Below are 27496 nucleotides of genomic sequence, written 5' to 3' on the forward strand. Positions count from 1 at the left end.
ATGCTCTGTGCTTCTCATCTCTTCCTGATGCACTGCATGGTAAGGCCTTTTTCTTTCCTTAATAATAATATTTCTGTTATGGTGAGAGCTAAAGATACTACCAATAATCACCTGAAAATTGAAAAAAATGTAAAATGCTAACAAAAAAAAATTTGTCAGTATGGCTGTTTTCCAGGAGCAAGTGTTCTGATTACTGCAGCAGCTTTATAAGACCATTTCTGTCTTTTTCCCTTGCTTTTTGGCTGTATGTGTTTGCGTGTGTGCACACCTGTGTTGTCAGCTGCACTTGGACTGGAACTTTGGTAGCTATATTGTAGATATTTCCAGGTTAAAGGGGATGTTTAAGAATTTTCTCTGAAATTTCTATCTCTTTTTCCCTCCTTCCATTCCTTTCCTCCTGCCTCCTCTTCCTCTCTCTGTCTCTGTCTCTCTGGGGTCATGGTGCTACACCTTCCCTGCACCTCAGTTGTGTACTGACCACTAGAAGGCAAAAATAGTAGGGGAAATAAATCCTGTATGAACATAAGAATAGCTACAAATCTGTATTATCTGGATAAACAAAAGCTACAGAACAGTTTTCTGTGTCTGCTAGCTAATGCAAGATCTGCAGGTACAAAAGATTTATTTATTTTTTCCTCACGGGAAACAAGTATCAAATGCAGAAACAGATCCTGGTTTTTGTGCAGTGTGAGGCAGATCCTTTTACAAGTCAGAAAGTCAAAAAAAAGAAAAAAAAAAAAAAGACCAATGTGAATTATGACAGTTACTTTTAATGACCTAAGTCATAGCAAAAGTAAGCAAACACAGTATGAGATGTTCTCATATCAAGTAATTTCTGTCATGTACTAGTGGGGTGTTAGGAATAATTGTAAATGAATTCAGTGAATGTTGCAAGATTTTGTTCATTAACAGCTGTAATTTGCCTTCATCTTCCTGGATGAGAGGTGCTAGAAGAGTGCTAGGTGATGTTATTAGCTAAATAACCGACTTACCACAATTTAGGGTCATTATCAGGAAATTGCCAAGCAGATCAGGAATTATAAAGTGAATGAACTGAGACAGAACAGCTTAGCTTTCCAGAAAACCTAGTTTACTTGGATTCCTGTTTCAGTAACATAGGGTAGAACTAAAAGTTGTAAGCATGCCAATGGTAAATATATATTTTCTTCTCTGTTCTGGTTGATCAGTGAATTTGGAAGAGGGAAAGGTGACTGCCCCTTGAGGAGCAAACCATGATAAGGGCCTGCCCCACTCTGAGGGTGAGTCCTACAGGGCTTTACAGGGTTTGAGATGGGCCAGAAGTGGGCCTGTGTGGCAGGTGTCACAGGCATTCCAGCTGGGTATGGAGGTGATGGAGTCCTGGCAGCAGGTTCTGAGAGTGGGGAGGATGCAAAGAGCCAAAGCAAAACACCAAGCCAGGCCAGGCCAAAACACCTCTCATGAACTGAGTTTAAAAGCTTAAAACCTGTTCAAAAAATCAAATTTTGTGTCAGTTTCCAGCACGCCTTCTCCTTTTGCAGCGAAGGACTTCATAAGGTAGTTTTTTAGAGAGAGAATGGAAATGCAGCTTTTTAAAATCAGTGCAGCAGGAGGAAACTGAGATGATACAAAGATATTCTGGTTGCGTGGTAGTTTTTCAGAATGGAGGAACCAGTCTGGATTGTGGGAGTAAAGGTTCAAAATATGTATACATGTACAATGAAGTAGATTTTACCATCTAAAATGCACAAATATTTTAAGAATTGATAAGGAAGACTGAGGAAGGATAAGAGAACTCAAAAATGTCATCTTCCAAACTCCATTGTTTAAAGAAGCTCTCACTTGTGGAAGTAGTCCTCTGAGCTTTTTATGTGAACAAGGACTGCATGTTAAATTCAAATTTCCTACTGCAAATCTCCCCTCACATCAACAGGTCTATTTCAATCAATGGGACAACTCATATGAGTAAGAACTACTCATGTGAATAAATTAGAAAGGGTTTTGTAAGACCTGTCTCTTTGATTGTCATGGCAACAGATTTATTAGGCTTCTGGCATAATTTGTAATTCCCTTCTAAACAGAATCATTTTTCCTTTTACTCATATGAATCCTTTTGCCTTGCAATTAGGACAAGAAAAATAGGTCAACTGCATTCTGAAAGATCGTACAACTGTACAGACATGTTGTTAGTGAAGAATTATCTGAGTATGCAAAGTTTACTTTTATTAGTGGTCTCCAAATCCAAGAGGAGTGTATTCTTATTGGAATCATTCATTGTTTTATTTATTCCTGTGACTGTATTAACATTGTTACTAGGTATTATTATCAACTTCTCTGAAAATTCATTAAAAAGAAAAATTTATATATCATTGAACCCATAAAAATATTCACTATTATTAAGTAAAAGGAGACTTACCACACTGTCTTCTGCATTAAATATGTTCATTCTTTTAGTTAACGCATGACATTTAGCTCATTTTTAGATCTAGAAACATGTTTATATGCAATAAAAGCCCAATTTGAAGTCATAATCATACCAAACTTCCTACAGAATATATATATAGTCATATTAAAACATCTGGATTTTCTTCCCCCATGCAATTTTGTGTGCTTATAGAAGTCCATATTATTAGGATATATATTACATAATTAATATTTCCTTTGTTGTACGTTGTAGAGAACAGTTCATTTTCAGAATACAATGTAATAGAAATTCTTTTGCAGTGGGTTATGCATTATGGAAGAAAGAAAAATACTAGAAAATGCAAATATAGCAGCCTTTAAAACGTGTTCAATACACTAATGCAGCAATAGGTTGTGTTTTTTTTTTCATTTATCCCTGTAATAACAACATGCATATAGCAAGAACATTGATTATTTTCAAAGTACATGATTCTGAGAAATAAGATTTTGCTCTTTGTCTTTAGCAGACATTTCTATCAATGATTTACAGACACAGACCTCTTTCTTTTGTGTCATTTTTCATCATTTACTTTAAACAGCTGAATAACAGCTGTATTTGGCTTTCTGTGAATTCTAAAGCAAGTGAAAATAATTTCGTTTTCTTTTGGATACTATTCAATAATGGTCTGATGCTTAAAACACGTTTAATTTCAATCCATTGAACTGTTTCATTGGATAAACTATGTGAATTAGAGCTTGAATCATCTGCATGATCAGGACAGTTATACTAAGCAATGGAAATATTTTCCATACTTACAACAACTACTTCTAATCAAGAAAAATATTTTTAATAATACAACACACAAGAAATTCCTACACCTGGAATGCCTTAAGAGGTCTTGATACAAGACCCAGAAAAATCTGATTTTTTGCAAGGCCCACTAAAATAAAACAAACAAACAAAAAACAACAACAATAAAACTGAGTCTTAAGGTTTTATTGCTTAAACATAAATAGCCATGGAAAGAGCATTATTCTTTTAAGAAATTTCAGTTGATCAGCACCTGTGTTTTCCATAAACCAGGATAAAAAATTGAAAAGGCAAAGTTTTTTAAAAATTGAAAGATCTAAAAACTCGTATGTAAGGAAATACTGATTTTGAAATGACCTCTTTCATTTTAACATTATTATTCAGACTCATTTTTGTAACAAGAAATTGCATATATGTGTGGTTTTTTTCAGTGAAAGTTTACAACACTTAAAATCTCTCTCTCTCTCTCTTTTTGGTCAGGGATTATTTATTTATTTATTTATTTATTTATTTATTTATTTATCTTAACTGGATTTGTCATAGTTGTCCCAATATTTATTGTCTCTTACAGGTCAGCTCTTTAATTGCAAGCTCCCTGAAGGGCCATCTTCAGCACTACACATTGTATATCCCTATATTGCTGATACTGAACATCAATTCCTACCAGCTCTATGGTAGATGTAAGTTCTGATTGCAATTCCCTCTTTTAATTACTTTTGTATCTCCAGTAAAAAACAAGCCTTTATTTGCTGTGAGTTTTACAGATACTAGAAGAGGTAGCTTCTATTACAAAAACCTTTGAGAGGCCTTCAAAAGGCATACAAGCGAGGGGTAGAATTAATGAAGTATTAATATCCTTATTAAATAGGCAAGGAACTGAGGAACAAAAAAGAAATAAATAAAAAAATGCCCAAAGCTATACTGGACTGGCAAGGAAGAGTTCTGAATTGAACCCAAATGTCCTCATTCTTAGTTCATCGCTGTCCCTGCAAGGTTGTTCTTCATTTTCTTCATTTTTGCTTAATGACTTGCATTCGGACTTTTAAGTTAATACTAGTTCAAGTGTCAAATGTGAAATTACTGATGCGTACTTCCTTTCCAGTGTGACACAGTTGTCCTAAAAATTCTTTTTTCTCTCCTGAGCTGTTCCGTTTGAATGTAACCATTAATTATGCAATTGATTTGCTACACAGGGGAAATATATCCTAAGTTGAAGAGAAAATTCAAAATAGAAATATACTAAACATCCCATGCAGATTCAGACATGTACTGTATCTGTTTATCCTGTCAGAATTTAAGGATAGCTGCGAGGGCTCTGTAATAGCTTTGAGGGCAGAAACAGATTTAAACAGGAAAAAAAAATACAGTTAAAATATAAAAAGGCTGATGATTTGTTTTCTAGAATTCACAGAGATCGTTATGAAAACAACATTGTTTACAGAAAGATGACACAGCGAATATGATACCTAACAGAAATTCTTATTAATGATGGTCTGACTTCTCTTTCCAAGCTAATCTTTCACCATTTTTTTTTTTTTTTTTTTTTAGAATATATGAGTATTTTAAGTTCAAACACATAGATACTTAAGAACATATAATAACTTATCAATACTTTCTTTCCTTCTTTCTTTCTTTCTTTCTTTCTTTCTTTCTTAAATGACAGCGACTAAGGGATCCAAATACCTATAAGGATATGAGCATAGGATTTATAACATTTGTATATTTCCTACAATATTAATAGATCAAGAAAGTAAATCTAATTATTATAATAAGGTAATCATTGAACCTCAAAAGATAAGGTCTATTTTAGTTGGCTAAGGAAAACTGAAAAATAACCACAGAAGTCCATGAACACGAATAAAGAATTTTATTCAGGGTAATGGCCTCAGAAACAACAGACATAGGGAAAAATACTTGATGAGCTTTGATGAGTAGGCTTTGATGAAACAAAAGCAAAATAGATAAACAATGTCTGGTGCAACTCTTTATGAGAAAAAGAATGGGAGAATGCCTATTGTTGCATTAGTTTTAAACCAAGGTAGATAGAAAACAGTGGTGTGACTAGAAAGCAGCATGGTCTTTGTGATTATAGATCATATCTTAACTGTTTGTTACCTGTTTAATGTGGAAATTAATGTGTTACATATCTTTAATATCTGACTTCTGAAAAATAGGGATTAATCTCTTTATAATATATGACCATCTGATAATATGACTCTAGATATTGAAAAGCATCATTTTCTCCTTCAGGTGAAAGTGTGACAAATTTGATAAGAAAATTTAGGACTTCACTTTGACACACGCTGAAACTTAGCAATAGTGTAAAGTGAGGTGCTACTGAACCAAGCTAAGAGTATCAGAAACTTCCCTTAAGGAATGCAAATTTGATGCTTGAAAACAAAGCCATTTAACCTGTTGGACTCAGAAAGCAGATGGCAAGAATATTTATTGAGATATGTAGCCTGTGCATTGTTGGGATTTCTTTTTTACTTTGTGCCTAAAACAAAAACTGCTTGAAAGGATTTTGTTCAGGTATTCATAGCAAATGTAACTTTTCACTGACTATAGAAGCAATAAAATACTTAACAGAAGAAGACAAGATTTTGGAAGAGCTTTTAAAGTATTCTTGAAAGTGCTTTTTAATGGATAACCACAATGACCCTTAGGATAGTACTGTTTCTCTGCTGCCAAATATAATACTTGTTCTCTACCAGCATTAAACAATGCTGGAAATCCAAGCTTTCCTTAGGAAAAGACTTCCTTTTCACTGATGTCATTTCTATTTGTGTTAGGTTCCTGTGTTTTTGTTCCACAGCAAATGCTTTACATTGCATCAAAGTGCTTTGGAGCTTGGCACAGCTGGATGTGTTCAAAAATCACTGCTACAAAAATGTATGGCAATCCATGTTGTACCTGCTCCTCTGGAGCCATTCTGAGATATTGCATATTATAAAGGGAACTGTGTTGTTGACGTGACTTTCTGTAACTCACAAGGTGTTTCAATGTATCATGTCACTGGGAGCATCCTAAGAGTGAAATGCAATGTACTTGGTAATATTTTTTTAATAGCACTAGCATATATGAGCCTGTTGAGGAGGGCTGGTCTATTACTTCTGCTCCTGATTGTGATCTCAGTTCCTGCATCTGCTCCTGCATTTTCTTAATGAATTGTAAGGCATCATTGGTATCTTTGGCTCTAGTTGTCCCCACCCCAACACCAAAACCATGCAATGGATGTTCAATGCAGGAGGGCTCACAAAGCATCTGCTCCATCCGTTCATGCTTACCGCAGAATAATTCCTGTCTTCCTCATTGAATTTTAGAAAGCTAGTAAGGAAAACTAGTGAAAACATATCTTCAGTGTTTCACAAGTGATAGATGAAAAGCATCACTAAAGCCTTATATTCCTAAAAATAAAAGAAAGAAGAAAGGGGATTGATATTACAAACAAAATCCTACAACCATATACCTTTCTGATCTCTCACATGGCTTTCAGTGTATTTATGAGCACATGCAGAAGGCTCACTAACTGGACATCAGGGAGATTTTACCATCAGAAACACTAGTGGTCCATACCTCACATCCTGTTCCTACCCACAGCCCTTCTCTGGAGCCTCTCCTGGAGGTGCACCATATCCCTGCAGAAGTCAAGTTAAGCATGAAGAGAGAAAGTCTTTCTTCATCCCTGCAGGTTAAGCAAGGGATTAGTACATGATGCAAATAGACAGAATCAATAAGCAATTTCTGTTATAAAACAAGGGAGACCTTCCTAACATCCATTCTTTAGCAGCAATTCCAAATATTTTTAACAAGTTTCATGGATTATGTCTGATTCTTCCTCAGCCTTTCAGTGGCACCACCAAGAACAAGTCCCTCAGCTGTATAAATGTGTGCATAAATGGTGTCTCTCAGGTGGTTAAACAAAACAGACACTACTCCTCATCAACCACTGCCATGTCTTACTTTCTGTCTTGGTCTGTGAGCTCTGACAGCATGGTGTCCTAGCTTCTATCTGTCATAGATCCTCTCTACTCCTCACTGCTAAGCCAAGTCCCTGCGCACGAAACTCAACTTTCATCTGTGTGCTAGCACAGGATAACTGCTACTGTTTTTAGAAATATAATCCATTGAAATGCAATGAGATGAGATGCTTTGGATATCTGCTTTTTTAAGGAAATTGCGACCAGATAGGAGTTTTCCACTTCAGCTGCTTTGATTTGCCTTATACTTTGGGTATGAAATACAGAGCATGAACACATATCCTCTGTGCTGGGGTAAGCGCTACCATCCTACTTGGTACTGTCACAGTTGGGCTGAATTGAAGAGGAGCCAGAAACTCTGTACTTCAGGTAGTCCCAGTTCCCCACAGACATGTGGCTGGGCTGAAGCTGCTATCTGCTTCACACCTCCATTTCTCAGCTGTGGAGGTACGAAGTCTCATCCCTTCTTCCATTTATATAAGATGTACAGATGCTGAGTTCTTCTAGAAACCGGGTTACAGAGTGATTCAACTTCCAAATCTGTTCAGCAGGGTGACTGAACCTTGCTTGTGTGTCCCAATGTGAGGATTAATCTGTTAATGTTTGTAAAAAGCTATGTAAATGCTCTGTATCATGCTGACAGGTCAGGTATTGCATTGCTCACTGACTGCTTCTCCTGACAGTTTAAGATATATGGCAAACAATGTCTATGCTTTCAGCTGATGTTCACTGATGTATCTTGACTGGCTTAACTCTCTCAGGATTTGGCCCTCCTTCTTTAGCTCACTGATGGGTGATACAGCACAGATATGCAAGGCTGCTTTCCACATAACCTTGGATACAATAAATATGTCGATTTATGTTTGTGCAGGACTGTTAACTCAAAAGAAACCTCATGATTTTCCTGTAGCATGAGTGCAGTGCAGGTCCTGAAGGACACATGGAAAGCAAAGAGGGGAGCTGGAGCTCAGTTCCCTGCTTGGCTGCAGGCAAGGAGGCAACAGCAGAAGTTGCTTCTGCAAAACATTGACAAGGATGAGTAGCTAGTTTCACTGACTGCATTACCATGTACTTGGTCCTGTTATCAACATTACATATGGATTTTTTATGTTGATTTTTAGTATGAATGAATAATATTTTCATTATCTTTAATGCTTTTTGCAGTTAGGGTAATTTTTCACTGATATTTTCTTATGTCTCTATGGGTTTATCTGTATTTTCCTAAGCTGGAAAAAAATGCTGTGGCACACACAGGGTAGGGACTGTTCTCAGCACAAGCTATTACTAAATGAAAGCAAGACATTTAAAGGGAAGGGACTTTCTGTGAATCTTTGTTGTCATGTGATCCTCTTCTTTGAGGCTACTAATTCAGAGCTAATAATTCACTATGTGGGTCTTTTTCTGGGACTAGCAGGGATATGGGCTTGAAGCATATGCTAGCAGATTGGGTGATTAAGTTATGAAAAAGTATTTTTTGTTTCTGCCATGATTGCATGTCTGGGCAGCTTTTGTTTTTAAAGCCTAATCCAATTCCTGGTGGAGTCTGTGAGAATCATGCCACTGGTTTCTTTCACAGCTAGATCACACTACTGGCTGGTTCCACCATTGCCGTCAGTATACGGTTGTCATGGTAGAACAAACTTTAGTTTTGTACCTTCTTTCTTTACCTGATTTTTAATTTAATTTTATATATATATATATATATATATATATATATATATATATGTATATACAGTTTCAGAATAACAACAGCCTGTATAAATATACCCAGCCTCCATTGATTTGGCTTAAATAACAGGCAGAGGAAAGATGGTAGGACACGGGCTTCGGGTGCATCTAATGGGTGTGGCAGGATGGTGGCAGAGGTTTCTGTTCTACAGGGATAGTACTTAGTTGGTTGGTTGTACTTAGCTGGTTGTACTTTCTGGGAGATTTCTGAGCCACCTGGCTGTGGTGGAGCCAGCTTGGGCATGGCTAAGTGCACAGCAGTCCCATGACTGCAGCAGAGATATAGCCCGTGTCAGTTATAAATGACTGCAAGTTTGAGCAGGAATAATTTATAAGCCAGGTTTGGAAGGTTTCAAATACCTTGTTTACTGCATTGATAAAAAAAAATAAAAAAGGGTAAAATTATTACAAAACAATGAAGACCAAATAGCCGTAAATCTTCCTTAGATGAGATGTCTAGTAATATTCTAGCATTATAGTTTTGACAGCAAAATAACATAGAAAAACAAAAATTAACATTTACAAGAAATCAGGAATGAGAAAAACAGAAGAAAGGCAATAGAGATTTGTGCTAGGAGAGGGATTGTGGCTCTTGAGAGCAGGCAATGTGCCATCTATGAAGAGCAGTCATTTTTGCAAATCCCTGTTTTCCTAGTTAGCAATTACCACCTGGCAACAGTGATGGAGAGGTAGCCCATACAGTGCTTTGCTAGGGTGGAAATCTGGTGCTTTAATAAAATGTTTGGTAGCTCTGCACAGTGTCCTCCTGCAACATATACCTGGGGAGAGAGTGCTAATGAGTGAGGAGGTGGGAGATTTCATTTCTCTGAGCCAGAATCTTTCATGATGACCACGCTCATGGCGGGTCCTACTGGGACCTCAGAGGTCCTACACTCCAATCTCCACCTGGTGCTTTGGCCATCCAGCCATCCTGCCTGTGAGAGTATGTTTGCAGATATAAAAATGTTATCACAAGCATGGTGTGGAATTATTTGTCCTTAACTGGATGTGAAGAGCGTTGAGGGTAACAGTCATCACGCTGGTGGATCATGAGTTACATGCAGATATCTTTGAGAAAGCTATTCTGTTCTTATTTATTTGCAAATACCTGCATTTGGTGAAGTGTTGTGCATTTGTAAGTCGTGCACATTTTCGCCTCAGTAATGTATACTTTAGCCCCAGGGGGAATGTGGAGAGAGCGTTTGTGACCAGAGTGGGTGACTTCGTCAGAGGAGGGAAGTTGCCCGGCCTTACTGGCAGACTTTTCTGAAAGGTTTCCCAAGGCCAGCCTCCAGAAGCATTACTTCAGGGTTGTTTTTGGCATTTGTAGTCCATGAAGAAGCAGAGTAAAACACTGTCAGTGGGTTTTCATAAAGAATTTGATTCTTAGATTATTAGGGAGGGCTTGAATATAGCCGTGAGTTGTACAACCCTCAGCTTCTCTTTGGAAGAACTCCACCAGCCCACATCCATCTTCCTTTCCTCCCCAAGCACAGTGAGCTGCAGCAATGTTGCTTTGCTCTGAAGCTACCCACAACCACCCCCTTTGCTGCACTCTCTAAGCAAGTTCCAGTGAAGAAAGGACTGGAAAAAGGATGAAGGAATTGGAAGTAACTGGTAGAAAAAGAGTAATGAGCTTGGGAAGGCAGGCTCAGGAGTCCTTGGAATATTTGTTTTCAGAAATAAAACAAAAAATGCTCCTGGCTACAGGAGGCTTCCTGAAAATTTGACAAAAGTAATCTCTTATCCATAAAATAGATTATTCTTATAACTGGAGTCTCTCTTACCAACCTATACAAAATGGAATGTGCAGGTTTAAAATCTGGATGCTAGCATAGGTTCTGCTCTGATTATAGTCAAAAAATGTAGGCAAGAGTAATTAGGATGCACGCAGATTTGCATCCCCTAGACAGATTTTCAAATAACAAAATGAATATAAATATTGAATCTATGGAAAGAAAATGTCCATTATTAAAATCAAGCCACAAGTTTGCACCATGAAAAAGCTTTCTTCTTTGACACAGCTGTCAACCCCACTGAGATTTTAAATTGGAGTTTGTCTAGTGTAAATCTCAGTTTCTATTTAAAAAGCAAAGTCAGAAACATTAAACTTTTGTCTTGGGTTTTTTAAATACAGGAAAGCTAATATAATTGCTGTACTAATGTAGAGTTATGAGCTTTTAGGCTCTCCAGTTTTTGGCAAAGAACAGTTACGTCTTTTGATTCATGGGATAAGATATTTTGTTATATAAATTTGCCATACACTTCCTCTTCAAAAAAAAAAAAAAAAAATCATCCTTTCCTCTTGCCTGGACCATTTGGCATGTCTATATGGTTTGTAACTCACTCTAGAGCTGGCTGCATTTCAGTAACCAGTCACTTTGCAGAGTTTCTGTATGAATTATTGGAGTGCGTATAGCATCTGGAGATCTAAGAAGTTGAAAGTATGTTTCAAATATCCAACTGTAACTTGAAAGGGTTCCTAAGACCCAGAGTCAGGTGTAACAATAAACCGTCTATGAATAAGGCAGTGACTACACAAAGCTCTACAGAAAAAGTCTCTGGTTGACAAAAGGATGTCCCCTGTCAGACCCACGGCATAGGCAACATGGATTCCAGATTCAACATAAAAGAGTGGTTTTAGCAGGTGACATAAAGTACAACCCTGTGAGAAAAACAAAGTTCAGCTATGCTAGCTGTGTCAATGACATTTGGGAGAAGCTAGGGTGTGACAGAATATGCAAAATAGAGCTTAGAACTGAGTTCTTAAGTTAGACAGGCTTGTATGAATGCTGTTAGCCAGCTGGGAAGTCTTTGGAGAAAAATGATTTCATCAAATGAAAATCTTTGGAAGGTTTCTTCTGTATCTGGAGCAAATGGGGAGGAATTTAGTTTAAGGATGTTTTCCTGAGTTTTGTTAATTTATTTTCATTCATCAATGACATTGATTAACACTGCATTGACAGGACAATGTCATTCTTAATGCTTTACTCATCTCCTTTAGTAAAACAATATGAATAATAGCTAACAAAGGAAATCTGCATTTTATTATTATTATTATTTTATTTATTTATTTATTTATCTATGCTCTTGGCATCTCTAGAGCCACAGATTAAGTACAAGTGCTTAGTGACCTCCTGCCCAAGAGTGTAGGGTTTATGGGTGGATCTTCTTCCATGGCTGGCGCTTGTACAGTGCGTAATCTAAGATGACAGTGACCCTGGCAGCCTTATGGGAATAATATTTTCAGCAGAATGAATTGTTCTTGAGTGGTTTCTTCAACGTACTATGCTACATGCCTGAACATTTTTTTCATCATCTTGAGCATATGTTCTAAATTTCCTCTCTGCTCTTTTTATTGTATGGTTTTGATTGTAGCCAACAGCAAAGGTCAAAAGACATTTTACTGTTTCTATTTCTGTGTTTCTGTTAAGCTGAATTAAATTGTTGGTGCTGTAAGTGACTTGTTAAAAAGCTTATGCTGCAAGACTTCAACTGGTATAAACTGAAACTGAGCTGCATCAGTTTAAACCAGATGGTCCAGAGAGACAATGTGGTCCAAAGGATAGGGTACTTACTGATCTGGAAACTGAGAAAAATATTTTAGCTCCCTGGAGCTTCAGTGGGCAGCTTCAGGAATTTAAATATTGTGTTGTATATTACTCTGTCTCTTTTTGTTTGCTTTGCTGTGTTTCATTTTGTTTTTCTGGATGTGTGGTAGAATGACCTTGAGTTTTAAGGTACATTGAACTTTCGATTTCTCAATCATGTGGTCTTATTTCTTTTCCATCTAATATTAATCAGTAAAGCTGTAAGTTCAATTTAAATTATAGATAGGTTCTGATATCATAATATCTAGATGATCAGATCAATTAATTATGTTTGCCACTGTTCATGAGTTGTAGAAGTTATAATTTCTTAGTTCACAGTTGAACCAGCACTGAGTTGTGTACTTCCAGTAGGGTTCCATTACGTTCCTACATGGAATACATGTAGGAAATATATGTTTCCTACAGTGAATCCAAGAGAATTTCTTGGACAATAAGTGATTCAAATCACAATTTTCAGGTTGACCTAACATTTATTTATTTATTTGTTTGTTTATTTATTTTAATTAGTTCTCAAATGGCCTTTGGAGATATTTGACCCAATGCTTTTTTGTTTTGTTTTGTTTTGTTTGTTTGTTTTTGTTTTGTTTTGGTCTGGTTTTGTTTTGTTTTGTTTTTTTTGGGTGGTGGTGGTATTTTTGTTTGTTTGTTTGTTTTGTTTTGTTTTTAGTCAAGATATGTGATTCATGAAGTCTTGTCTTTTTCTATCCCTAGAATTTACTTAAATGGCATGAAACAGCAATATCTGAATAACACTTCTATGATTAGTGCTCATTTCCCAGTTTTGTTTTGATTGAATCTCTTTCCTCTCAACAGAGCCTGAAGAATGTTGTCCTAATGTAGGGCTGCCATCTTCCTTGGGTTTTAGCTGGCCACAAGCTTCTTTTTTTACTGGTATGCCCATTGCTCCAGTTACCCCAGCATACCCTGGCACTTCTTTACAGCATGAAATAGAAAGAAATGGGTAAACATCTCCCTAGAGAAACATTTGGCTTTAAAAATATGAACAGAGCCAAACAGATACTTTACAAATGTGAGTAAAGTATCTTAACTGAGAAAGCATCAGTCCTATAGGGATGGCATAACAGATGTTAGAATAGAAAACAGGTCTAGAAAACAGGTCTGTGTGAACAAGTAGAATATTTTGGGCAACAATTCATGAAAAGAATAACTCTTTGTTTTGAAAACTAAGTTGAAAGAATCATTACCAACGTACTGTTTATAGACATGTTGCTATTTATCTACTTATTACACCAGTTTGATGAGATAGTGCTCTCACTATGTATTATAAAGACTCTAGGACTTACACACAATTGTTTCCAATGACCAATTTTGTATAATTCAGTTATTATGAATATTTCAATTATTGTTACCAGACCCTTTATTGCGAGCAATATTTTTAAAGAATCTATTATATGTTTAAAAAAAAATCATGGCTAAATTTCGCTCTCAATTCTAGAAGTATAAATCTGGATTATTTTTCCTTTTAAAAATAATTTTATTCAATTTCATGGACAGAATTTGGCTTGGTGCTCATCAAAGAAAAATATAGAAGAATATACATTTATCTTCCTAAATCCTTAAGAAGAGTTACCAATATGCTACTGAATACTCTTAATGTAAGAAAACAATGAAATATTTTCAGTTTTCTGTATGTGGTTATGTTTTTGGTTTTATTCACATTTATATAGACATTGTTTTAAATTACTGGCACTACATTAGGGTATGTCAAGATGCATCTTATAAATAAATACAACTTGCCATGACCTTGAGGCAACATGATGTGTACGTTGCATTATATTAGCTATCCAAACATGTTCCTTATATAATACAGTATCCACTTCAGAGAAATAGCATGGGTGGTTATACATACTGTACAGAAGACTTAAGCAAATCTATAGCCAGGCCATCATATAGCCACCTTCGGCTACTCACTTCAACCTTTCAGTATTTTTCCCCCCACTTTCAAATACATTGTTCTGTTTTAATTTTGTAAGCTTCTTGGGCTAGGTATAATTCTTGCTGTCTGTATCTGGTTTCTAGCCCAGACATCAGCAGGGGTTGCCGCATGCTGCTGCAATATAAATGACTAATGATGATGATAAAAGGTGTGGGAGTTGGTTGCCTGCAGTATTATCCTACTTTGCTAACTTTGTTTTAGAAACTAGCTACTTCCTCTAATTATCAGCTTTTTTATCAAAATTAAGTCTAACATTTTTAAAAAGTCAAAGCATTTTCAGCCACCTCACTTTTGGAATGTCCAACCCAAGAATTAGAAAAAAGCTTTGAAATTTTTAGAGTTTGGATAGTGCTGCTGCCATGGTGTCAGTAGCCAGTAGCTGCACAGTAGCCAGTGCCAGGTGCCTGAGAGGCAGGCTATTGGCACCTTTAAGTGTCAGCTGCAAATGTGTCCTAAAAAAGGCATTCAATAGGGAAGTGCTCTATTTTAAAATTTGGGCTGATATAGGTAATAATTACACACAAAACAGCATATGAAGAGAACATTATCAAGGTTGCACAGCTCAGCAATTGAATCTAAGAAATGCTGCAAGTTATACCATCTCTACTCCATAAATTAGCCACCTTGCACAGGTGCATCGGTCACAGACTATTTTTGCACAGGATCAGAGACTCGCTTGGTGCGCAGAATAGATGACACAGTTTGTGAATTCAGTACTTGCTTTTCTTTTCACTGTTCGATGCATAGGTCAAACTTTGCTGTGAAGGCAAAATTATTTCTCACTGGCGTATTCCATGGTGTTCCACAGTTCAGGTCCTTGCTGTGTGCAGATGTTGACTTATTTACCTTTACAATGCCTTACTAACAGTACTGGGTGTCATTACTCCCTTGTTCTGGTGGTAACCTGAGGCAAAAAAGAGCAAGTTTACAAGCATCCACAATTGTGGTTGCTTAATTTATTTTTTTGTTTGTTTGTTTTGTTTGTTTTTTTGAGTAACTAGCAGTACATACGGCAGTTTCCTTGTTTCTACTGCAATCGCCAGTGCTCACCACTCCACATATTTAAGCCCCCAGGCCTTATTAGTATACAGAACAGGGTTGCAGCACTGAAAAGTGTGGTGTCAATGAGCTGTCCCCTTCCTCAGGGCAGCGTCTCACTTCTGTAGACAAAAGACTGTTGATCCTTTTTGCACTCTCCTGCCACTTTTATATTCTGCATAAAAAAAAAAAAAAAAAAAAAAAAAAAGAATCCTACAAACAAAAGCTTTTTTCTTTCCTCTCCTATGGCAAATGCACTGTGTACTTAGTGAAGCTGGAATTTGGTGAACAAAATAGTGTTTAGCTATAACCTACCTGATAACACATAAACAGAAAGATGCTGAATTCATGCTGGATCTCCTTTAAGTGTGGCATTTTTGAATGGTCTCTGCAAATTAATTACGCAGAGAAATTATTTATTTTTGAAAAGCAAACTGAAAATATTGTGCTATTCAAATTGTCATGTTGAAAACCATCAATGTGTCATTTCAACCTATTAAATTGCTGCATGGATCATTTAAGCAAAGAGAGTAATTAAACACACACAAAAAAAGATAAAACAGAGGTAATTTCTTTTGTAAAATCTATCAATTAAAAATAAACATGTTTTCAGATACACTAGACCTTCTCCAGTATTTATACCAGGCCATCTCAGCTATAACAAAATTACCAATGCAGTTTTTGCTTCAAAAGTGAAGATACTTGAGTATTTTACAGAAACAGTCATTAGGTTTATATATGGCTAAAACAATAAGTTTCCAAGCATCATCCCTGTAAACAGCAAAACTAGATGAATTTTTCCCCCCAATATTTCCTCTGTAACAAAAATAAATTCACACCAGATGGTTACAATTTTAAAAGTTTTATATATGTAATATATATATGTATAATGTATTATATATATTTTATATATTATATATATATAAAATATATATAAATGAATGTAACTTTCCTAAATCAGAAAGTGTTAGCTAGAATTTTTTTCCCTTAATCTAGCTGTAACTAATTTTTAGAATAAACATAACTGGAAGTAAAAATGAGATATTAGACTTTCTAGATAGTTCTTGTACACACAAACTAGCAGCTCCTTTCCAAAGAATCTCAAGTGTTATACTCCTCAAGGTTTTGGATGATGTTCCAGTACATTCTTGTTTTTTAAGGAGAGGTCATTTCTGAGCTCTGTTTTGAGGAACTAATTTTAAGGGCAGTTCAATCCACTACGGGACAAATGATCATCTGGTCTTGGCTGAATTTAGAGATATTAAATAGCCAAAGAAAGACAGATTTGTGTAACTTTTCCTCCTTGTAATACTTCTTAAATGTCTTCTGAAGCAGCTCAGTTTTCATTCCAACAAGCTGTGGTGTGAGGGCAGCTCTTCAAATAGCTTATGACAGAGGTTATGTGCCTTTTGGCAGACAGTGGAGACCTGTCCTTTACTGATGTTTGAGTATTGTATTTTACCTTTTACAGGGCTACAGCTTATTTTTGCTCCTAAAAGAGAGCCCTGGATATGCCCTTGAAATAGAAAATGAAGTGTTGAGATCTGAAACGATAGGAGATACTTTAACATTTCATTCCTTCATCTAGCTGCTTCAGCTAATGCTACGTTTGTCTGGACAAAGATTTAAATTTGAGGGCTTCTAGCAGGTTTTTTTTTCTTTTTTCTTTTTTTTTTTTTCTTTTTTTTTTTTTTCTTTCTCAGAATGGACAATAACATGAATGGACTCTGCAAAACAACACTATATAAGTTAGGACTCAAAGATTCCTCTGTATTGATCTATGAATTGATATCCATAAGATATATGCAGGGTAGATATCGGAATGTGTTAGCTTCCAGGGATGGTCACCTGATCATTATGATATTCTTCTTTTTTAAGCTCAGGAAAGATAGGCAAACAACTAAGAGAGAGCTCTGACTTTTAACTTCAAATCTTTATTCCCTTCCCTTCCCTTCCCTTCCCTTCCCTTCCCTTCCCTTCCCTTCCCTTCCCTTCCCTTCCCTTCCCTTCCCTTCCCTTCCCTTCCCTTCCCTTCCCTTCCCTTCCCTTCCCTTCCCTTCCCTTCCCTTCCCTTCCCTTCCCTTCCCTTCCCTTCCCTTCCCTTCCCTTCCCTTCCCTTGTCCTCTGTTGGTCCAAAACCCCTTAGCATAACTACAGAAGGCACAGAAAAGGGCAAGAAAGATAATCAAGAGCATGGAATGGATTTTGTGTAAGAAACAAATACACAGATAAGGATTTTTTAGCCTTGAAAAAAGATGACTACAGGGATATTGTAGGAGATTTACTGTATTCTAGGTGGCCTGCAGAATAAAAAACAATTATGCACTGTGTCTCAAATTACATAATTAGGAATCAAGTAGCAGGTTTAAATAACAAGTGGGTGCTTTTGCAGATATTCCTTAATTATATTCTGAGCTCATTGCTAGAGGATACTGTATAGAAAAATAGAAGTTGACATGAGTTCATAAAGAAATTAGACAAATTTGGAGAAAACAGATCCATGAAGCGGCATTAAACCCAAAGATGTTCCCTTGGGCAGAGGAAGTCCTTGACCTGCAGATTTCTGGACTCTTGTTAGGTACGGGGGTGAGCATTACTGCATGCTCACACTGTGCACATTTGTCATCAGCTAATGGCAAGGGGACACCCGGTTAGCCAGACCTTGGTCTGGCTCCATTTGGCTACTTCTATTCCCATTAGCACCACAGCAGGTTTGACCAGCATGTAGTGGACATCTTACAAGGCAGTCCTGGGAAATCTGCACTGTGGCTAGCTCTGTCTGTCCCTTCCCCAATGACAGGGAAGAAGAAGTGGTGAGACACAAAAGACCAGCTTGGGGCTGGTGTTTGGTTGCTCTTCTCCTTCCCCATTGCAGCTGCTGCTTCTGGGGAAGGAGCCCCTTGGGCTCTGCAGGACAGGGCTCTGCAGATGGTAAATGAAGGTGAAACCTATGGGATCTCTTCCCACCATTGTGTCCATGATATGTAACTATTATATTTCAGCTCTGTTGCTGTCCTGGAGCTTTTATCTCCTGGCTTTTTTCTCCAGCTCCATGCTGAGGTCAGCTGCACCAGCAGCCTAAGTGCAGTCATGCATCCATATGCCAGCCATGAACATAGTCCCTCATCCTCAGGAGTTAAACTGTCTGCAAACAGCAGAGCAGTAAATTGTCTGAAAATGGAGCACAGGCATTGTCAGTTGTTCTTTTAGAGCTGGTACATTTGCACTCTTTGCAGATGGATTCATGCAAACAAAAGAAACATAGACCCTGTCATTGTCCCTCTCTTCTTGCTGATAGAGGGTACCAAGGACTGACCTCTGGAATGGTGGGAAGGCAGGACTACTTTTCTGACTCAAAAGGTCTGAAAGAAATACCGAGTGTTTAAGAGGATGAAAATAGCAAGAGTGTGCTGCAGTACCAGCTGAGAGTCAAACACTTCTGCTTCTGAGCATTATCACCAAGCAACCAAGCACAGTGCTGTGTATCAGGAAAATGGATTGTGAACATGAAATAGGCCAGTCTAAATCAATGAGAATTACACTGAAATTTCACCACTGTTTGGGCCAACCCAGAAAATTCATCATCTCTGGTGTCGTGGTTTAACCCGACCGGCAGCTAAACACCACGCAGCCGTTCGCTCACCCTCCCCCCTCCCTCTCTGGGACGGGGGAGAGAAATGGAAAGTGAAGCCCGTGAGTTGAGATAAAGACAGTTTAATAAGACAGGAAAAAAAAAATAACAAAAATAATAATAACAATAATAATAATGATGATACAATGGGGATAATACGAAAGTAATAATAGTATGTACAAACAAGTGATGCACAATGCAATTGCTCATCACCCGCTGACCGATGCCCAGCCTAACCCCGAGCAGTCCGGCCCCCTCCCCCCGGCTAGCCACCCCTATATATTGTTTAGCATGACGTCAGATGGTATGGAATACCCCTTTGGCTAGTTTGGGTCACCTGTCCTGGGTCTGTCCCCTCCCAGCTCTTACTGCACCCCCCAGCCTGCCCGTTGGCAGGACAGAGCAAAGGCTGAGATGTCCTTGGCTTAGTATAAGCACTGCTCTGCAACAATTAAAGCATCGGGGTGTTATCAGCACTCTTCTCATTCTAAGCCAAAACACAGCATTCCACCAGCTACTAGGAAGAAAATTAATTCTGTGCTAACTGAAACCAGGACATCTGGCTTCACAAAATGTGGAGTTTGAGTCACAGATGCTTCCAGTACTGTTTAAATAATTTTAAATGTTAGTTTTGATTCAAAGAAACTTTGTTCTTCATAGTGCATCTTACATCAAGAGGGAGAAGGATGGGTTAAAGGGCGGCCTTTGTTCAGGTTTGTTTCTTTCACAAACTGTGACACTTGAAGCTTTATGAATCCTACTATGGGAGACCTTGCTGCAGGTGGAGCTGAAGGCTATTTGTGCATCTGTGGATAGCACTCTGCTCACAGGCAGTAAAGGAGAGTCTCCAGCAGTAGCTCGGTATTTATGAATCATTATTCTGCTACAAATCATAGCTTTGTTTGTAAGATAGATATGCTAATATTCAAAATATCCAGTATCTTTATGATAGAGCTTAGGTATCCTCAGCATGTCAGGATTGCCCATGGTCCCAGAGACCAAGGAGAAGGAAGGAGAGGAAAGGCAATTCCTTCATCTCTACTGTGTCCTGAGCCACCTGGGGAATAAACTCGCTGCCAGACTGACCATGATGAGCTCTGTTAATGCATTGCCTATTTGAATTCTGTCCTCTCTGAATAACCTCATTGCTGCTGAGTGCCCTCCTTTATTCCAGAGGAGGTCTCACATTGCTGAAACCTTTGGAGATATCCTGGCTGTGGTGCTATAAATAGAGTGTGTTTCCCACTGACTAAAACCTGCCAGCATAGCAGCAGTCTGACGTGGATTTGCTTTTTTGCTTGAAGGCTATGTAAGTGCTTGTGTCCTCTCTCTGCTGAGACGTCTCAGCTTCTGGCACTGGTTTCTCTGCTCACTACTGGGGATATGTTTTTGAACTTGGCTCACATTTCTGATTTTTTTTTTTCTCTATAAGGAACACCTCTCCCTGGGCACTTTTCCATGCCTCCCCTCCCCTCCCTTTGCTTTTTTGCAGGTCTCTGTTTTTCTCAGGTATTCTGACTGTTACTCAGTAATAGTTTCTGCTCATCCCATTCGTCTGCCATTATACATACTGCACGCTGTCTGTGCAAGCTGCTTTGGCTGAATGGACTTTTAGTGAAGCTTTTTTATGGTCTCAAAGCTGCTGCCTTGCTTTTCCTTCTCTTGGCCTTATCTTGCATTCACATGATGCCTTTCAGTTATCTGAAACCCAGCTCTACAAATAAACACAGACGGGTGTCCCTGCACCTGCTGATACTTCTCTGAGCAGGTCTCGACTGGTAGCTAATAGCACGATGTGTAAGTGGGGATTAGGAGGGGACTTATCCAGTCAAAATGGTACAAGGATTGTACATGGGTACAAAGTCATCACAGAAGTGAAAAAATGACAATGTAATCCTTAGAAAAGGACCCTGGGGCTGCTAACACACTTAAACGTGTCTGCTACCTTTGCCTTCCTCCCACAGACCACTAGCAGCGATGCAGTATCTGTTCAGATGCCCTGCTCAGCATCCTGCCTAGGGGCTGTCTAAGATCTGAGCTGAGCCCGCAGCTTTCCTAAGCCTGCCCTTGGAGGGAAATGAGGTTAAAAAACCTTGTTAAGAGGAAAGGAACAAACCCCCAGGAACAAACCCCCACTTGCTGTGATGTACACGTGGGATTGAACCCTTGAGGAGCCTCTCCTCCCTCCTAGGTAACTCAAGCACTTCTGTGTGAGATAAGGGAAAGTGTCAGCTCCAGCAGCAGCTGAACTCACGTTCTGCTTTGTATGATTTCTGTGCCCCATTCAGTTTGCTAATCAAAACAAGTTTCTGCTGTGTTTCTTATCCCCGGAGGGTGGAACTATCCCCAGAAAATTAAAGCTCTCTTATCTGTTAATGTGTCATCACAACTAATAGCCTGGGGACTGTAAACAAGTTTAAATATCAAAACAATTTGGCTGGTGATTGTCTGTGATTATGTATTAAGAATACAAAATTCGTGCCTGCTGATATTTAAGCTAGATTGAAGATGAGGAACCAGATCCTCAGCAGCTGTATATGGAAGTGGCTGAGCCGAATGCAGGAGAGAGGCTGCTCTGTGCCAGCTCAGCACTGAACCCTGGTAGCTTTGCAGATTTCCTTCTTGCCTGTCAAAGCACGACGTCATGCACACCAGCATGGGGCTGGTAAGGAACACTGAGTGCCCCCTGGACTATCCTCCTTACATGTTGGGAGCTCTGCTTCTGCTGCCTGTGCCCTCAACTCCCAGCCTCCTGGGAACCCTTTGAATAATGACTGAGAACTGAAAGGGTTTCAGATTACAAAACTTTTTCAAGAGCAAGTCAAGGTGCCAGCATGTTCAAAAGCTGTCAAATATATCAGGGCAGGTACTTCACGAGGGACGTGTTTTGTATCTTCGATGTGACAAACATACAGCAGTATGACAACAAACATGAGCTTGCTGCTGCCTTATCCAAAGCCCTGCCTGTACCCCATCACCTTCAGCTGGCTTACTGCTCATGCTGAGAGTGAGGAGACAAGGAAGGATTATTTCCTCTTGCTAGAAATGTTTCGTCTAGTCCACTGGGCTGCTTGCAATGACAGGGGTGTGTAACAGGTCCTGCAGATTTGTGAAGATGTAGAGGGTGTATTTTATAGGACTGTTAGATTTGAATTATTTCATGTTAACATGAAAACTCTTTTGAAAGTACCTGTATGGTGTCACTATTGCTATGGTTCATTTTCTGGTGTAGACTGGGCAATTCTTCAAGGCATCCTACAGATGAGAAACTGAGGCAGGGGGAAACAAGGTGGATTTCCCCTAGATACGTAAGTCAGCAGTAGCTCAAGAAGATAAATATCAGAGATGTGTTCTAACCACTGAGCTGTTCTTTTTTTTCCCCCCATGCAAAGAAGAATACATGGAATACATAACTTTTCAGGTAAATCATTTCAGAATATACATCTTTTCAAAAGACCGATATCAGGTTAATGACGAATCTTGCAAAATGAAATAGGAAGCACATTAATTTTGATATGACAGGAGAGCACTTACCCAATCAAATAGTACTTGCATTAGAAGGATAGTTATTAAAGAACTGGTAATTCTAGTGCTCACTATCATTCCTATCTCTCTCAGCAGTTCTGGTAAGGAGAAAGGGTGTTTCTGACAAGCCTGAAGTCCCATCAGAAAAACTATAAAAGGAGCAATGTGTCGAAAGAATCTTAAAACATGAAACAATGTCAAATAAATTAAATCAATTTTCAGAAGAGAATAATAAAGGCTGGGAAAAAAAAAAATATTAATTAGGGTAATTAAACTGAAACCACCAACAACTATTTTCCCATTAGCAAAAAATACTCACAAAACCCAGTCAGCCAAAATTCCCCCCTGAGCACAAGATCTGTGAAGGTGAAAGGCTTGAGTCTGATATCAGGAGAGTGTACCTTTTCTCCAAGGTCAGCCCATAGACGTAGAGAAGTAATTTTGATTCTGATCTCCTCACCGTTCAAAGACAAAGCTCACCTTGATTTCAGTGGTGCTATATTTGGCAAAGTACTCATATAATAGTATTTGGTCCCAGTCTTTTCCTGTTTGAATTCTAAGCACCTGCTACTCACGCCTGTTGTGGTCTCTATTGTAGTTTAGGAGAGGTATAAAACAGCAAGTAATGTGGTCCCACTGGAGCAACCCATCCACTAATGGTGCCAGCATCCACATTACAGCTGTTTTGGGGCTTATACTTCAGACCAGCATTTGCCTGGGCTTGTGTTCCCATGGATTGAAATTCCCGCTGTTTTTTGTAGCATATGGGGAGCACATCTTTAGGCATAGTTTCATCCAATAAAGATGCAGTTCATGCAGTTCCAGGCTGCATTGTGAAGAGAGACAAATGCAGCATGTAGGCATGGCAGGAGCAATCTGTCAGAGGCTGTTGGAGACACAACCTTCAGTAGATCGTGCTGTGCATCAGCCCACTCTGCGTTTGTTGCCACCTCATTGCTTTCCTGCTCCTCCATATTCATCACGCCCCAGTCGTCTGCTTCTCCACACACACTTCACTGAATCACACCAAAGACCTTTCCCCTTGTTTTTTTGGGTTTCCCCTTTATTGTAATAATCTGAGTTGCATTGGTGGTGTTCAGATTTTAAACTATTCAATATCTCCTTGTTGGTAATCACAACCTGAAAAGAATAGAAAAGTGATTGCATGACCTCAGATCAGAAACTGTGCACCCTGGGGACCACTCTCTCGTAGAAGCCAGCAGTGGGTGCCTGGAAAGATTTTAATATCAAGGTGAGGAGGTAGTGATACCTCCACACAATACTTACACAGCTTCTAAAAAAAAAATAATAAAATCATCACTCAAGGACTTACTGAGCCAGAGGGTTTTTCTTTATATTTATTAGCCTTTGACATTACAGAATCACAGAATCACAGAATTTTCTAGGCTGGAAGAGACCTCAAGGTCATCGAGTCCAACCTCTGACCTAACGCTAACAGCCCTCCACTAAACCATATCCCTAAGCTCTACATCTAAACGTCTTTTGAAGACTTCCAGGGATGGTGACTCCACCACTTCCCTGGGCAGCCTGTTCCAGTGCCTCACAACCCTTTCAGTGAAGAAGTTTTTCCTAACATCTAACCTAAAACTCCCCTGGCTCAACTTAAGCCCATTCCCCCTCGTCCTGTCACCAGGCACGTGGGAGAACAGGCCAACCCCCACCTCGCTACAGCCTCCCTTGAGGTACCTAAAAAGAGCGATAAGGTCACCCCTGAGCCTCCTCTTCTCCAGGCTGAACAAGCCCAGCTCCCTCAGCCGCTCCTCGTAGGACTTGTTCTCCAGGCCCCTCACCAGCTTTGTCGCCCTTCTCTGGACCCGCTCGAGCACCTCGATGTCCTTCTTGTAGCGAGGGGCCCAAAACTGAACACAGTAGGCCCAAAACTGAACACATATTATTTTACTTTTGTGAATTATTCAGCTACTTTTTAGATCTATGTTAATTTTACGATCTATGGTGTCCTGCAGGAAAGAGTTTTACACTGTAATTGTGTGATGTAAACTTTGAATGTATCTGGAAAAGACTTGGGATGTTAATAGTAGGGGTTAAGATGTCCTTAAGCTGCCTCTGCTCACTTTAATCCAAGAAACAGGATCACTGAGAATGTGTGTTGCAGAGATGCTGTGCCCAAGATGAGTGAGTTGGTGGGTGCAGTGTGTGTGCAAATCTGCTCCAGCTGAGGTTCTAGACATTGATGTGAGTGGGAAACTCTGCCCAAACCATTTATGCAGAGAGACCCATGCTTTAATCAATGCTTCTTCTCTGGCCTTTTTTAGAGCCAGAAGGGCTCGACCCATAAATTATTGGGGGTTTGTTTCTGTGGGATCCAGAAATGCTGAATCAAGAGTGCTCAGCTCTGAGGGAATGAGCCTGCAGAGATTTCAGAAGCAACCTTTGCACCCTCCCCTCAAATCTTTGTGTTCCAGGCCTGGGATTTTATCTGACTGTATTTGTGGTTCCACTCGATTTTTCAAATGAACAGTGAAGGACAGACATTAAGCCAGAGGGACAACCTCTCAGTTACTGAAGGGGAAGAGAACACAATATCCAAATGACTCACAGCTTTGTGGGTGAAGCAAGAGCTGCGTGTCACAGCGTGGGATGTGGGCTTGTGGTCTGATGTCATGTAGAAGGCAAATACTCCAAAGCCTTTCTGCTGCTGGAAGAGGTCCTGCAGGAGGAGTTGCTGGTGACAGTGTCTAGAGGAAACTGGGGACCTGAAAGTTTCAGAGGGATGGAAGGGATCCAGGAGCCAGTGTGCTCTGGGAGGTGCCCAGTGCCTCTGAAGTGTTGATCTCCTGGGACAGGTTACCAGAGGACCTCCTGGATTACCATGCTTTGATTGATGCAGCATCCCTCTCCTCATTGCCCCCTGCTCCCGTTGACTTGTGTTTGCCATGAATACCCTCAGGTTGCCATCTGATTCCTTGTTTTCTGCTGAATCCCTTGGTGACACCAAGGCAAACACATAAATGCTAATGCAAGCATAAAAGTAAAGGCTGTTGGCACCTCCACAGACCCCTGCTTCTGCCTTACTCCCCGCTAATCACCTGTACATCACTTGTACCTGCTGGAGCTGCACCAGAAAGCCCTTCCTAGGGTGGTGCTAGCAGTTGCTGTCTTATATAAGAACATCTTGCAGATGTAACAAATAGAGTTTGTTTCATCTAGACCCTTTCTTCTTCCTCCCAGTCTCTCTGATGGAAGATTTCCTACCCTCTTCCAGTCCTTTCTTTTGGTACTCCAGTTGCTGTGCCATGGCTGTGTGGCCCAGGACCTCAATGGAGCTGCAGGTCTAGGCTGCCCCTTGGGAATCCTGCTGGGGGACATGTGCCTCAGCAGGTGGTGGTCTCCCCTCACTGTGCATCCAAGCTGCTGGGGTCTGGTGTGTTTGCTCCATGAGTTAGGAGTAAATTCCTCATGAGGGAGAAATTTGGGAAGTGCCTGTCCTTCCTTTCTTCTCCAACCAACCCTTCCTGTGAGCAGGAGCAGTTTGGGGGGCATTTTTTGCTAACTCCTGACATGGTTTCCAGCAGCAGGAAGGTCACAGGACACAGTGGGCAGCTGGGGAGACAACAGCAGGGCACAGCCTGAACCCAGCTCCTGGCAGATCAGTTTGCTGTGGGAAACCAGCCAGTCTTTTCCAGTTTTCTGGGGCAGTCTGTTTTGCCTGTTTTGTCCAATTTTATAGCATGAGATGAAGGTAGGCATGGATAAATAGAACTTATCCTTTTCTAATTTGAACAATCAAATATTTACCCAGGTCTCAGCACCTGGCTGGAACACCAAGGGAGCTCTAGCAATGCCTGGAGACAGGGCTGGTCCCAGACTGGTAGGATTTTCTGTCTTAAGCAGTTCAGATGCTGGAGCTGCTGCTTAGGAAATGGCTGAATCCTCCCTGCAGGCAGATCAATACCTCAGCTTACTGCACTGCAAGGAACTTTTCATTGTACATTAAGAATGAGGAAAAGAAAAGCCAAGATGGATGTTATTCTGTTTTTGCTTTTGTTTTGAATTATTTAGTGGGAAGTCACTGCTGTCTTCCCTCTTGTCAGGAAACAAAATGTCTTTGTCTTTGGTTGTTTTTCTTGTTAAAAAGGAATGAGGGCTTCCCAGATTTATTTATTTTTTTTCTCTCACCGACTCACTCCCTGGTACTGAAATGTAAATCTAGGCTCTCTGCAAGTTTCCAAGATTGTCTTCTGCAGTCCAAATGCAGACCAAGTCCCCCCTAATATTGGAGGGAATCACACCTCAGTGGTACATTTCTAACCAGCTTATAACAACGGTGCAGACCGTTGTTATAAGCTGGTTAGAAATATGTGCTAGAAATGGTGGCTAGAAATAAGCTGGCTAGAAATATGTGCTAGAAATGGTGGCTGGCACATAAACAGAGGGTGTTACAGAGAGTTACAAGAAATCTTCAGGCTAGCTGAACTATAATTTTAATTAAGCAATTACTAAATAGCTAATAAAAATGTTAAACATTTTAAAAGTGAATTCTTAATTTAAAATAAATTATTAATATAAAGTATTTAGGGGCATAAATTCTACAGTTGGTTCCACTTTTAATATGAGCTTGGAAAATCAACCTAATGATCTGTTTGATATTTTTCTTCCTAATTCTAGATTATCCTGAAGGGGAGGATAAAGAAACTGACCACCAAGATGGTAATCACTAGTGGAAATGAAGAAGATAAAGGCAGTCAAGAAAAGGAAAGCAAAGAAGAAACCATCTTGGCAATGCTTGGAATTATTGGGACAATTCTGAACCTCATTGTGATCATTTTTGTGTACATTTACACAACGTTGTAA

The 27496-nt window shown here is 39.3% G+C and overlaps 1 protein-coding gene across 1 annotated transcript; it reads left to right on the forward strand.

Moving 5' to 3' along the window:
- TUNAR (transmembrane neural differentiation associated intracellular calcium regulator) lies at positions 1–27496 on the forward strand (the record flags this gene model as incomplete). Its single annotated transcript, XM_084287234.1, has 2 exons — positions 1–39; positions 27311–27496. The coding sequence occupies 2 exons, from the start codon at positions 1–3 to the stop codon at positions 27494–27496; spliced, it is 225 nt and encodes a 74-aa protein (XP_084143360.1).

This window comes from Netta rufina (assembly GCF_964035555.1).
Source record: "Netta rufina genome assembly, chromosome: 5".
Classification (NCBI taxonomy): Eukaryota; Metazoa; Chordata; class Aves; order Anseriformes; family Anatidae; genus Netta; species Netta rufina.